The sequence below is a fragment of the Sycon ciliatum genome, chromosome 10 (assembly GCF_964019385.1).
Source record: "Sycon ciliatum chromosome 10, ocSycCili1.1, whole genome shotgun sequence".
In the NCBI taxonomy this organism is placed as follows: Eukaryota; Metazoa; Porifera; class Calcarea; order Leucosolenida; family Sycettidae; genus Sycon; species Sycon ciliatum.
In genome coordinates this window covers 2,026,752-2,038,129 of record NC_088652.1, presented here as the reverse complement: position 1 = coordinate 2,038,129, position 11,378 = coordinate 2,026,752, and the positions used below count along the sequence as shown (strand labels likewise).

Genomic DNA, 11,378 nt, shown 5'->3' with positions numbered 1-11,378 from the left:
GACGGCCCCTGACAGGCAGGCTGATGTGGCTAGCACTGATTTTCTGTGGCAGTGCACTGCAATGTCATCGGCAAATTGCAGAGATGGAGCAGGATGGGCTATGGTAGGGACATCACGGGTGTACATGCTAAACAGGATCGGTCCTAGGACCGAGCCCTGAGGTTACTCAGGTACACCAGATGAGCACTTAGCAGCAACACTGTAGGTGGGGCCAATGCGCACTTGCTGGGTTCGATCGCTTAAGTAGCTGCAGAACCAGCGAAGGGAGGCATTGTCCAGGCCAAGATCGAATAGGTCCCGGACCAGTTGGCTGTGATTGACCTTGTCAAAGGCTTTTGACATGTCGATTAGGCAGACGCCTGTGGTCAACTTGTCGTCCCGGGCCTTTAAGATGGCATCTGTTGCTACAACTAGGGCGTCCTCTGTGGAGTGCTCACGGCGGAAGGCAAACTGAGTCGGTGGTATGCACATGATCGCTCCAGATGTGCAACAAGTTGCTTCTGGACTATCTTCTCGAGTAGTTTGGATACGATCGGCAGGAGCGACACAGGACGATAATTTGCAGCTACCGATGGATCGCCAGCTTTGAAGAGAGGGCTTATTACAGCATGTTTGAAAGCCAGAGGGACTTCACCATGCCTCAGCGATGAGCTGAAGAGCACTGAAAGCGATGGAGCCAACAGGTCAGCGCAAGCACGTAGCAGACACCCAGGAATCCCATCACTGCCTGTGGCTTTGCAGGGATTTATCCGTTCCAGGAGGTGCTTGACCTCATCTGGGGTAGTTGACTGGAAGGTCAGCATTGAGCCTTGCGGCTGTGGACCAATGGGAATCTGGAGCTGCGCCGGACGGGACGGATCATGTACAATGCTGTGGAAGGCATCCGAGACTTCTGTGATGTCGCACGTTGGCTGATGATGTTGACGAGAACGGCTAGTGACAGAGTTGATCACGGACCACATCTTCCGCAGGTTGGAGGAGTGATCACGACACTGCTGTTGGAAATGCTGATTGCGTTTTCGCCTGTAAGCATTTGAGGCTTCTGCACGGGCTCGCTTGTACTCCTCATGTAGATGCACGTTAGTCTTATCTCGTAGCCACTTTCGGTGAAGTCTATTCTTGCGCATGTTCAGTTGGAATAGATCACGGTCGGACCATGGCGGGGGAGTCCTCCTGGTGGAGATGCTGACTTCACGCAGGGGAGCGTGACTTTCGAGAACCGACATAAACTTGGCATGCCAGCCATTCCACATCTCGTCTACAGTTGCAGCAGGGGGAAAGGAGTGGAGGCTGCACGAGGCAATATCTTCACGAAATGTTGCAAGGTTAATGGCACGGATCTTGCGGGTGAGGCGCACTGATTTCCGCTGCAGTGGGTGTTGCGAGGAGGGTAGAGACAGACTTGCATGCACAAGGAAGTGATCGCTGATCGTGCAGGGTACAACTTCACAATGACTTATAGTACCCACGGTGGAGAGCACTAGATCAAGCAGCGTTCCATCCGGACATCGGGGTGTGACTCGCGTGGCAGACTGAACATAGTTGCGGAGCCCATACGATCCGATAAGGTCCCAGAAGCGCTGGTGAGGACGACTGGTCATGCATTGAGCCAGATTGATATTAAAGTCACCCACCAGTGTCATTGATGGCGTGATCGTGGCAGCATTGTGGAGGACTGTGTCCAGGTGGCCCCAGAAATCAGCAGTTGCATTTGGTGGGCGATAGAGGCAGCCAACGAGGTGCTGGTGTTGCCCTCCGCCAATAGCTATCCAGGTAGCCTCCAGGTGGCTATTGTGCAGATCAGAACGATAGGTAACTGGGAGTGATGTCTTGTAATAGAGGCATGTGCCCCCACCCTGGCGATCGGACCGGTCACAGCGAACAACACTGTAGCCGGGAATACAAATTTCGCCATCCGAGATTGTACTATCCAGCCAGGTCTCAGCAACGCCAACGACGTCCCAGTTGTGCTGGTGGGCAAGGCTGTCCAGTGCATGCAGCTTGTAGCGCAGGCTGCAAATATTCAAAAACCCGATGTTGAGGCTCGTGACGAACAGTTTGAGGTTGTTGCAGTTGGTTGTTCTTTGGGAGCCCCGGGACCTTCGAGGCTGGAAGGGAGTAGCATTGGGGTTTAGCAGGGGTATATGGCTGGCAGCAGACATCACTGTTTGCTGACTGGAGCCACGCGCTTTGCAGCTTGGTCTTCAGCGGGAGAACCACGCTGGTGGGGTCGTGACTTCTGCCCAGGGGTCCGAGTTAACTCAGCGCCGGGTTTGGGAGAACTGTCGCTGCTGCTATTTCGGCGGCTGCTGCTGCCGCTCCTGCCACAGTCGTTTCCGCTGCTGTCGTCGCCACTGCCATCGTCCCTGCTGCTGTGGGCATTGTCGTTGCCGTCGCCACTGCCACCGTCACTGCTGCTGCCGCCGCCACTGCCACAGTCGTTTCCGCTGCTGTCGTCACCACTGCCACCGTCACTGCTGCTGTGGGCATTGTCGTTGCCGTCGCCACTGCCACCATTACTGCTGCTGTGGGCCTTGTCGTTGCCGCTGCTCTTCTTGGGTGGATTGAATTTCCATGTCCTCAGCAACCGACATCAACACGGCCAACGTAGACGGCCTTGCACCTTAGCCGACTGGCACCCCTTAACCGGTCGTGCTTGCGTGCAGGGCGCTGATAGCAAGATGTCACCGTTGCCTGAAGTGCGGGCTCCGTTACTGAGCCTGCATTCGTCCTGTCTGGTGCAGCCTGGGCAGCCTTGGCACGAAAGCCATCGGTAGCCGGCGCAGCCGCAGCCCTGGAGTAGGAGTGGGGGTGCATCTGCGCCTGGCACGCACCCACAGCCTGCGCGGGCCGTGGATGCACCCGCGGTGAAGGACTGGTACAGGCTGGTTGGGTGCCGGCCAGGCACTCCCCCAGCTACTCGACTGCAAGTTACGTCCGTGCTAGCAGCCACACGTCGGATTTCTTCGCCTTGCGACCTGATCGCTTGCTCCAAGGGTCCGGTATCCGTCTTCTCAAGCCTTCTTTCAAGAATATTGAGTCGAGTATCCAAGCCATTGAACGAGTTACTGACGGCTGACACCTCCTCACGGATACGAGCAATGGAATCTAGGACCGTTTCCATGCGCTCTTCTAAAAGATCGCTCATACAGGTGCGGAACTGTTTCATGAGGTGGTCTGCATTTACGATGCCAACAGAGTCCGATGCGACCAGCGCGCTGCCTGCAGCGCATAATGCATGATACAATGTACATGTACATGTATGTGTGTACCGCCTATCCACGGCTGCATAGCCAGTCCCTGGGGCCGCTACGTAGACGTGCGACCGGATTTCCATGTCCGCGACAGTACTACAGTCGACTTCGCTAATAACGACTGCGGATATAACGACAATTCGCGAATAACGACAGAATTTCCATGCCCAGAGCAAAGTCCCTTCCAACTGTAATACAATATGAAGAGACTTCGGGTATAACGACACTTCGCGAATAAGGACACTTTTTTGATGCCCCGCCGAGTGTCGTTATAAGCGAAGTTGACTGTACTGCTAGCTTGCTCTGCCAGACACAGCAGTCTAGCAGCTACACGTCTATGTACATGTACCTTCGCCCTTTAACGCCGAAACAGCTTGCTGTCTACAGGTGCATGTACCTTCACGTCAGTTAGGGCGCGTTCGAATTATCACTCTTTGACTTTTCGAGGAGCTTCGATTTTCTGAAGAGGTGGCCTTATTGGCCTCTTCAGAAAAGCGAAGCTCCTCGAAACTCCACAACCTCACCTGATGGGAGAGGTGGATTAGTTTCGAAGAGTTTGGAATAGCTACGTCACGTAGTGCGTGGAGATGGTCGATCCGATCGGACGTCATCATCGCCATGACAATTCCACCGAAAAACTCTAAAAATTAATGATAGAAACCGGACACTTCAACTAATCTCTTCATAAAATTTGTTTGAACAGTTGATGAAGACCATTCGAACGCGCCCTAAGGGAGGCAAATCTCACACAACCATCAGAAGCTATCCAGTTCTTGCAACTGGAGAAACTGATCTAAGTTTCTACTACATGTACACTGTACTCTCACAGTCATAATATTATTATTAAAATGACTTGTAGTTACCGAAGAAGAAGAAGAAGTTGCAGCTGCAGGTAAGCTGCAGAGTTTTGGGAAGACAGAGAGGCGCGCTCGCTTCGTTCGCCGTGCACGCGTGATCATGAGATTACGCGAGCATTTTGTCGCAGGAGAGGTGCGACACCACTCCCGCAAAACCTGTTCGCAACAGCGGATCCGCCACTGCACGTGGGACCGGGCCAACAGTACAGACAAGCCTACAAAAATAGTACAAGTGAAATTGCTCACCGCTGTGTGTGAACAGCTACGATTCATCCGACACAGTCGGTCCATTTCTTGCCGGAGTCGGGGTGGGCGCATCGGCCCAGTGTGAACCAGGCACACTTGTCACCTTTTCACGCTGCTCGTGCTAGTCCGCGCGTTTCATTGCTCTACAATATAAACAGGACCGGTTTGGCTCCGTCATCCTCACTTGCCAAGCAATACTACTGACGAGAAGGAGCCCAGGTTTTCTGCTACTTCTTTCTTCATTGTAGCGCGGAACTGAGTTCAAAACTCACTTCTTCTAGCATGATGTTTTCAAAAGAGTTGGGAATCAAGCGGGGAGCGATTCTATCTTCCGTCAAGGTTTGTCGAGTGAAGGATGGGTGGGCTTCTACTCTACTGCAAACGCAGTCGTCAGTCTGTCAAGGTTCAAGGCGGTCGGCAGGAAGCGCTAGCTCCGACGTTTGAAGAAGACATTTTCTGAACTGGAAATTGTTACCGGTATTTCAAATACTGGTACCTGCTTCCGAAGGACATGTCGTGCTACTTGAAGACAATTTCTCCACGGTTTGGAGTCGTCAGACGTCACTCACTCCCGGAGCGGGTTTTCAGGTTCTGCTGAATTCGAGGCGTGGTGAAGCGGAAGCACGGGAACCAGGGGACGCGCACCTCGCCTGTGTGCGAGGAAGGAAGCATGGGTCTGGAGTCCGGATGCTGGAAGCGTTGAGCTGACATGAGCAATTTTCAGGTGAGGTAATGGTGACATCTTGTCAGGGTTTCTTAGTGGCGTTCTGTACTTGGCCTCATCCCGTGTGGTCTCAATGTTTGTTTGGGGTTTTGCACTGACCCTGTGACCCATTTCACCATTTCTAAAATTAGCTTTCCATGCAAGAAATGCAAAGCACGTGGCGGTTTTCATCATATTGTTTCTAAGGTGCGCAAGCGCCACCCAACAGCAAAATGTATTTCCACGTTTGCCCATGGCCAATGAGGAAGATGTTTCAACTGGGTGCTAAATTGCTTTTCCAGGCGAAGGCTATGTGTCGAGGGCACTGCTTTTTGTACCAGAATTTTCACCCCTTTCCTTGTGCAGGTCTGGCCAGAGACACCCCCACCTCGTGAATCGAGTAATGCCATGCTCAGCTGTTCAAAGTGTTATATGTGTGTGGTGGTGGAGCTGGTTTGCCCTGCACCATTATAGTCCCGAGGTCCAGCTTCTCTGGCGAGGACTTTAAAACAAATTGCTTGGGCAAGACCAAAATCGAATAACAAAATAGAATACATGGACATAGGAAACATGAGGGATACTCAGCTAGTGATGTATGTAGAATAGAAGAAAAGCCTCAGGTCATTGAATGTTTTTTATTTATTTTTTTTTTTATTTTTTTTTTTTACTATGTTCACATTCCCAGCTCGAAAATAATAAGAAAGACAATGATACTGAGACTAGGACGAACGTGACAACTATTGAGCAGGGGCTGCAGCGAGACGCAGCAGTGATGGTGGGGCATTGATGGCTCTGCCGACCTGAGGTCTCGGCATCACGGCCAAAAACAAAAGATAGAGCTGTACGAGTCAGCAAAATGAAAAGAAAGGAAGGCCTTAAGGGTTAACACCAGCGAGTGTGCGGGAGAAACTGTGAGACTATTAACAAATTACAAGGGCTGTTACTGAGATGAGCATCATCATGGCTGATCATGGTGAGTCGGTTGTCTGAGCCAGTTGTGGTGCATAGATAGGGATAGAGGAGAACGACGAGAGCATCATAATAGCGAGTCGACTGCCCAGAGCCAGTTTGTGCTTCGCAGATGGCGATAAACATTAGTTTTGAATGCTTGTATTCCCTTGCTGTGGGGAGGCTGGGACAGAAGAGCGGCGGGGAGGTGTCCCACTAGCTTGTCAGTTTTGTGCCCTATTATTGCACTTTCTTGACTGCTTATGATCTTGTTACAACATTTATTACTAGCTGAGTATCCAAGATAAATACCTGGACAATGTTAAAACAATTTGGGGGGGGGGGGAGAGAGATAGAGGTTGTAAACACGGTTATAAAATTTCATTTTCAGCATATCCCAGGCAAGCTGTGTGCAAATCAGTCATGGCCAGTGAAAATGCTATCCGTCTCGCCCATTGTGTCTGAAAATGTGGAAAATCCTATTTTGGAGAACGCTTTGAATTTTCACCGTACTCTCGGAGAACTATCAGTAGTCAAATGATTGGTGTTTCATTTAAAAAAAAAGTGAAGTCAAAGCAAAAGCAAATACATGAGGGGTACTGTAAAAACCATTATTATGATCGTCTTTTTTCAAATTGTAGAACTCCAATCTGTCCAGTAAAGGGCTATGACGACGTCTTACAAACGCCTCGATGGCCCCGATGATAGCGTCATCATCGTCCTCCTCGGAAATACAGATTATGTCTTGGCGGATATATCGCCGGAGTTCCTCATCTAAGGACTGTCTCAGTGCTGCCTCTCTGGTTTCTCGGTCCTGGGACCTGAGGTGCTGGCAGCGTACAAAGTCCTCCCACGATTCTTTCCACGTCGTGAAATCTGCCAAGGTGGCGGTAGCGTCCAAAATTGGGCGTTCAACATTGATGGAGGTCTGCTTCGTGGGCTGACTTGCCCTCTGGGGTTCTCTTGCACCCTGGCTCAGCGCAGCGTCTAGCAGCCCCACCATTCGGTCATCTCGGGCAGAAGCCTGCTGTGCTTGATCAGCAATCAGTTGCGCCAATCGGGCGAGGGTGTAGTCCTGCCTTGAAACTGGTTCACCTTCGCTGTGGGCCAAGTCGCCGTCCACCTTGGTTGCTTCTCCACCTTCCGCGTCCATTGCTGCAATAGCACGTTGAACTTGCATGCGTAATGACATCGACTGCATGACCACTATGGCCATACATGCTTGCAAGGGTTTTCATCTGATAGTTATAAACACACAGTACTCTTACCTACGGTCAAAGTCGTTTCTCTTCTTCTCATCACAAAGTTTGCCCGAGGCAGAGCGGATTTAAAATATCCAGAAGAGCTGAACTCCCATCAATGATGTGTAGCTCTTGGTTTTCCATAACCAGTTCAGTGCAGCAAGTAAGGACAAGGAACAATAGCGGAGAGGTAGCAGGAATGTGTAGTAGCACTGACGGTATGCATAATGACGCCAATGGTATCTGCACATCACTGCAGCATTCCAGAATTCCAGCTCGATATCTCCGGTGCACATTGCAAAGTATGACCAGTGTAGCAGGCATGCACAAGATGGTCAAGCAATCATCTCCTTGTGTTGGTGGACCCGTAATGTTATACATAGGCAGGAACGTGACAGCAGCCTACCCAGGGGAAAGTCCCCACCAGGGGAAAGTCAGTACCAGTCTACTGTTTAGCCTGTGACTATTGAGCATACAGCTATCTTGCTAACCGACTAGTGCATGGTAAAATTATAAATCCTGTGCTAGACCTTACCTAGCCTAGCGTACCATTGACGATGAATACACCGGCCAGGTATTGCCCACCTTATCGTTGCGATCAGTATTAAACTGGCTACCACAACTGTGCAAATTATTCCCGGAGAAAGGTCGGTCTTGTGGCAGCCGGTTCACCTTGGCAAGCTTGTATTGATGGACATGTATTGCCATACATAGCCAGTAAAGTGATAGCAGCCTACGCAGGGAAAATCAGTGCTAGTCTACTCTTTAGCTTGTCACAATTGAGCAAACAGCCACCTTGCTAACTAGCTAGCCCATCGCAAAAGCTGTTAGTCCTGTGCTAGACCTTACCTTACCTTGCCTTGCGTCTCAGTGACGTTGAAGAAACCAGCGACGCATCGCACAGCAAATTATCAGGATCACACCAGATGCATATGTTCGTACATATTCTTGCTGATCGTCCGCTGTTAGCTACTTAGTTACAATGCAGCAGACGGCCTTGCTTCCCCAGAATGGTTGTACGAAAACTGTTGAAGCAACAGCATTCCTGAATAGCGCTGCTTCATACAAACAGTAAAATCTGAATCCACGAAATCCAAACATTGGCCTCAAGTGAGGATCTTGATGCACGTAATGAACTACTGCCACGAGAGAGTCAGGAGTACAATGGCCGGTTTCTATGGAAGTGAGCTAATATCTTCTTGAATATCCTTACACTATCACGTTGTGCAGCGTTGGTAAGAGGGGCATTTCCTTAGGTTTGCTGTTGTGATCAATGGTTGACAGTGTGCAGACTGTACATTTGTGTGTACTTTGTGTTGGTTTTGTCTTCCAGTGGTATTTGATATCCTAGCTGCCAATGATAATTGTTATTCCTGGCGGCTCTACAAATTCTGCATGCCGGTTGAATTCCACGGTGTCCCCTTCCATGCACTCGGCTATCATGTCCTGGAGTGTCCGTTCGGAAAGGAAGGACGTCGTGCAGCATCTAAACGGGTGGGTTTTAGTTCCTGTCTCATATCTAGACCTAGTGTGATTGCAAAGGTAGTTTGCTTTGCCCTACTTTGAAAATATGAATAATACTTCATACATCAGGCCAGTTATCTATTTGCTGAAAGAGCTCAGCACAGCCTTTCCATATGTATAATTCACTCGACTCATTTGTCTCCGGATCGATCAATAAAAGTCAGGCGAGTCCAAGTCTGCAAGTATGAGTGTTGCATAAACTGATGGTCACAATAACTTTTTCCCTTTTGCAACGCATGCGGACAAAATGATTTCTATCAATTATTTCAAAGAACTTGCCTTATTTAATATTTCCACTTTGCCCTGCACGTTGGCTATGCTACGGGGACTTGAACTTCTAGTATTCCATTCCTTTGTGAAAAGGTGAAAAAAAGAAAGAAAAGGAAAAGCCGCAAAAGCGTACCATCTCTCTGCAAAGTGCTTTCAGTTAAGACATCATTCTCGTCTGCACATGTCAATTCCTGTAATGTTCAGGTTCAAGAAAGGAGGGATGCATAGTGACGGTGACTACTCAGTCCCTGGAGAAACGGTCTCTCACATCACCAATCCAGCACAGTGGACCGTAGCTATGCACATATCAGCCCATGAAGCATGCTGAGAAGAACCTGGTCTAGACGGCCATGGCGTCGGCAGGGAAGCGGGACGACATGAGTATGCACTTTCCGCCAGTTTCCAAGGCAACAGTATGGCAGTACAAAGCCGGTAAAGTTGAGTTCTGCTCTGTTTTACTTTCTCTTTTCGTTCGTCCCTCTTGATATTTGTACTTCGTACTGTTGAGGCAACGAACTGAACTAATAAAAACCAAACCAAACCATGTACTGTGTGCGTGGCCTGCACTAAGGCGTCGGTTTTAGCTACTTGTTGTCCATAACATCAGCATTGTAAGACATGCTACTGATACTTCTTGAAGCTGCCAGTGCAGTGAAGTTTCCTGTCATTTGTTTTGAATTTGAATTTTTTGATTTGGGCTTCGTTTGGATTTGAACTCGCCTTAGGGTTATGCGCGTGGTAGTCCTCACACCTTGTGTCGCCGTTTAAGCATGGGATTACGACATGTCTACATGTTTTGAGCAATGTATCCTTACTCCAGTACATTATATGATGATGTGTGTTCATGTGGGTTTCGCGGTTGGATCTAAGTGGCTAGCTGTCATCTGTCTGTGTGTGTCTGTGAAACACAGGCAAAAGTTTAAAAAAAAGGACAATAACAGTGGAAAGTGTCAAGTATACTCAAGAGCCTGACGTGTGCCTTTCTCTTAGTGGGATTGCATTCTTGTCTCCGAGCACACTGCCCACTAATAAGTAATAGTAATAAGATTACAATCTTATTGTGTACACAGCAGCAAGTTGCGGTTGTCGTTGCGGAGGCACGCCTGCCGCCTGAGGCCTCTCACTAGCTTTCTATAAAAAATAAAATAAATCACGGTTCGCGTGAGACTCGGCTGGAAGCCAGGCTTTCCGCATCCGTAGGAACGCCCCCACCCTTCAAGGATCAAGGCGCAGATGCAGCTCCTTAAGTTGTGGGAGGTGAGTAGATTAGCTTTCTATAATACGAAATAATTTGAAAGGTAAAAAAAAGAGAAGAAACACATGAGAACGAGTTATGCAGCAACTATCCACGACTGTAACAAGATGATAAACGGTCAGAAAAATGTGTTCTCTTTTTTACATTTTATTACTGTCTCAGTATCCAAGTTTAAATTTGAAAGGTGCTTGGACTAAGTTCCACTTGTTTTATCAATGTATTATAGTTACTGCACAGTGCTGTGCATGCTAGCTACATAATCATACTATGTATTTTTGCCCCAACACGAGGCTGATTTATGAGGAAAAAAGAGAAAAGAAAGGCTTTAGAAGACCAACGGACTTCGAACGGACTTCAGCGTCAGCATCCGGGTGGCAGAGTGATGAACATACTCAAGTAGTTGATTGAGAATCTTATGGTTGCAGGTTCAAATTCTACTTTCGTCCCTCTATGTTGCAGGTTTTCTCTTTAATTCGGAGTGAACGTTTCAAATTCCCTTGAAAGCCGAAAGGCTACACTTTCTCTCAGTGGTGATTAAAGGGGAAGTTAAGGCAAAAATTAAAATTTCACCAGTTGTAGTCTTCGGGGTGCTGAGTCGAATGGTCTTGGTCCGAGGAAGCTGAGACGCTCCCTTCCTACTTGAATCCCAATCGAACTCGCGCACTTCCACCGAAACTGGGTGACTGCGCCCTACTAGATGGGGATTTGTATGCAAAATGTCACTAAAAGCGCCATTTCGTTCTTATAAAAGCTCGGATGACCTCGATTGGCCCATATGTTGTAGTCTTTTGGACGCTGAGTCGACTGGTTTTGGTCCGATAAGGCTGCGATGTAGCGTTCCTCCTTTATTCCCAATCGAACATGGTTGAACAAGTGGTCACGTGCTCCTGCGTACACCAGTCACCTGGTCACCGTGCCTGCAGGGTACAACTTACTAGCTTGTTTGACCTTTTTTGGGTGCACTCCTGTCACTCGAGTTGAACTCGAGTCGAACCTTGGTGTGAAATTTGTCGCCTGCTGGCGTGGTGACCAGGTGATTTGGGCACCCAGGAGCACGTGACCGCTTGTTCAACCATGTTC

General features: G+C 49.0%; 2 protein-coding genes and 1 long non-coding RNA gene across 3 annotated transcripts; 1 reads left to right on the top strand and 2 right to left on the bottom strand.

Moving 5' to 3' along the window:
• Positions 1-410: 410 nt before the first annotated feature.
• LOC135826221 (uncharacterized) lies at positions 411-2,162 on the bottom strand. The gene has a single exon (XM_065338850.1). The coding sequence runs from the start codon at positions 2,160-2,162 to the stop codon at positions 411-413; it is 1,752 nt and encodes a 583-aa protein (XP_065194922.1).
• On the bottom strand, positions 2,162-3,169 carry LOC135826219 (uncharacterized). The gene is made up of 2 exons (XM_065338849.1): positions 2,835-3,169; positions 2,162-2,579 (listed from the first exon to the last, which is right to left on the bottom strand). Exons 1-2 carry the CDS (start codon positions 3,167-3,169, stop codon positions 2,162-2,164), a joined length of 753 nt encoding a protein of 250 aa, XP_065194921.1.
• A 1,373-nt stretch (positions 3,170-4,542) lies between these two features.
• LOC135826038 (uncharacterized) lies at positions 4,543-9,865 on the top strand. The gene is made up of 3 exons (XR_010555195.1): positions 4,543-5,081; positions 8,583-8,743; positions 9,248-9,865. It is a non-coding gene; the product is annotated as an uncharacterized LOC135826038 (long non-coding RNA).
• Positions 9,866-11,378: the final 1,513 nt, after the last annotated feature.

Excerpts from the sequence above, each read along its gene's own strand:
- LOC135826221 (XM_065338850.1), bottom strand. The coding sequence starts at position 2,162 with ATGTCTGCTGCCAGCCATATACCCCTGCTAAACCCCAATGCTACTCCC.
- LOC135826219 (XM_065338849.1), bottom strand. The coding sequence starts at position 3,169 with ATGAAACAGTTCCGCACCTGTATGAGCGATCTTTTAGAAGAGCGCATG. Across the intron at positions 2,580-2,834 it reads ACGGCCCGCGCAGGCTGTGG|GACATGGAAATTCAATCCAC; the intron begins GTGCGTGCCAGG and ends TCGGTTGCTGAG.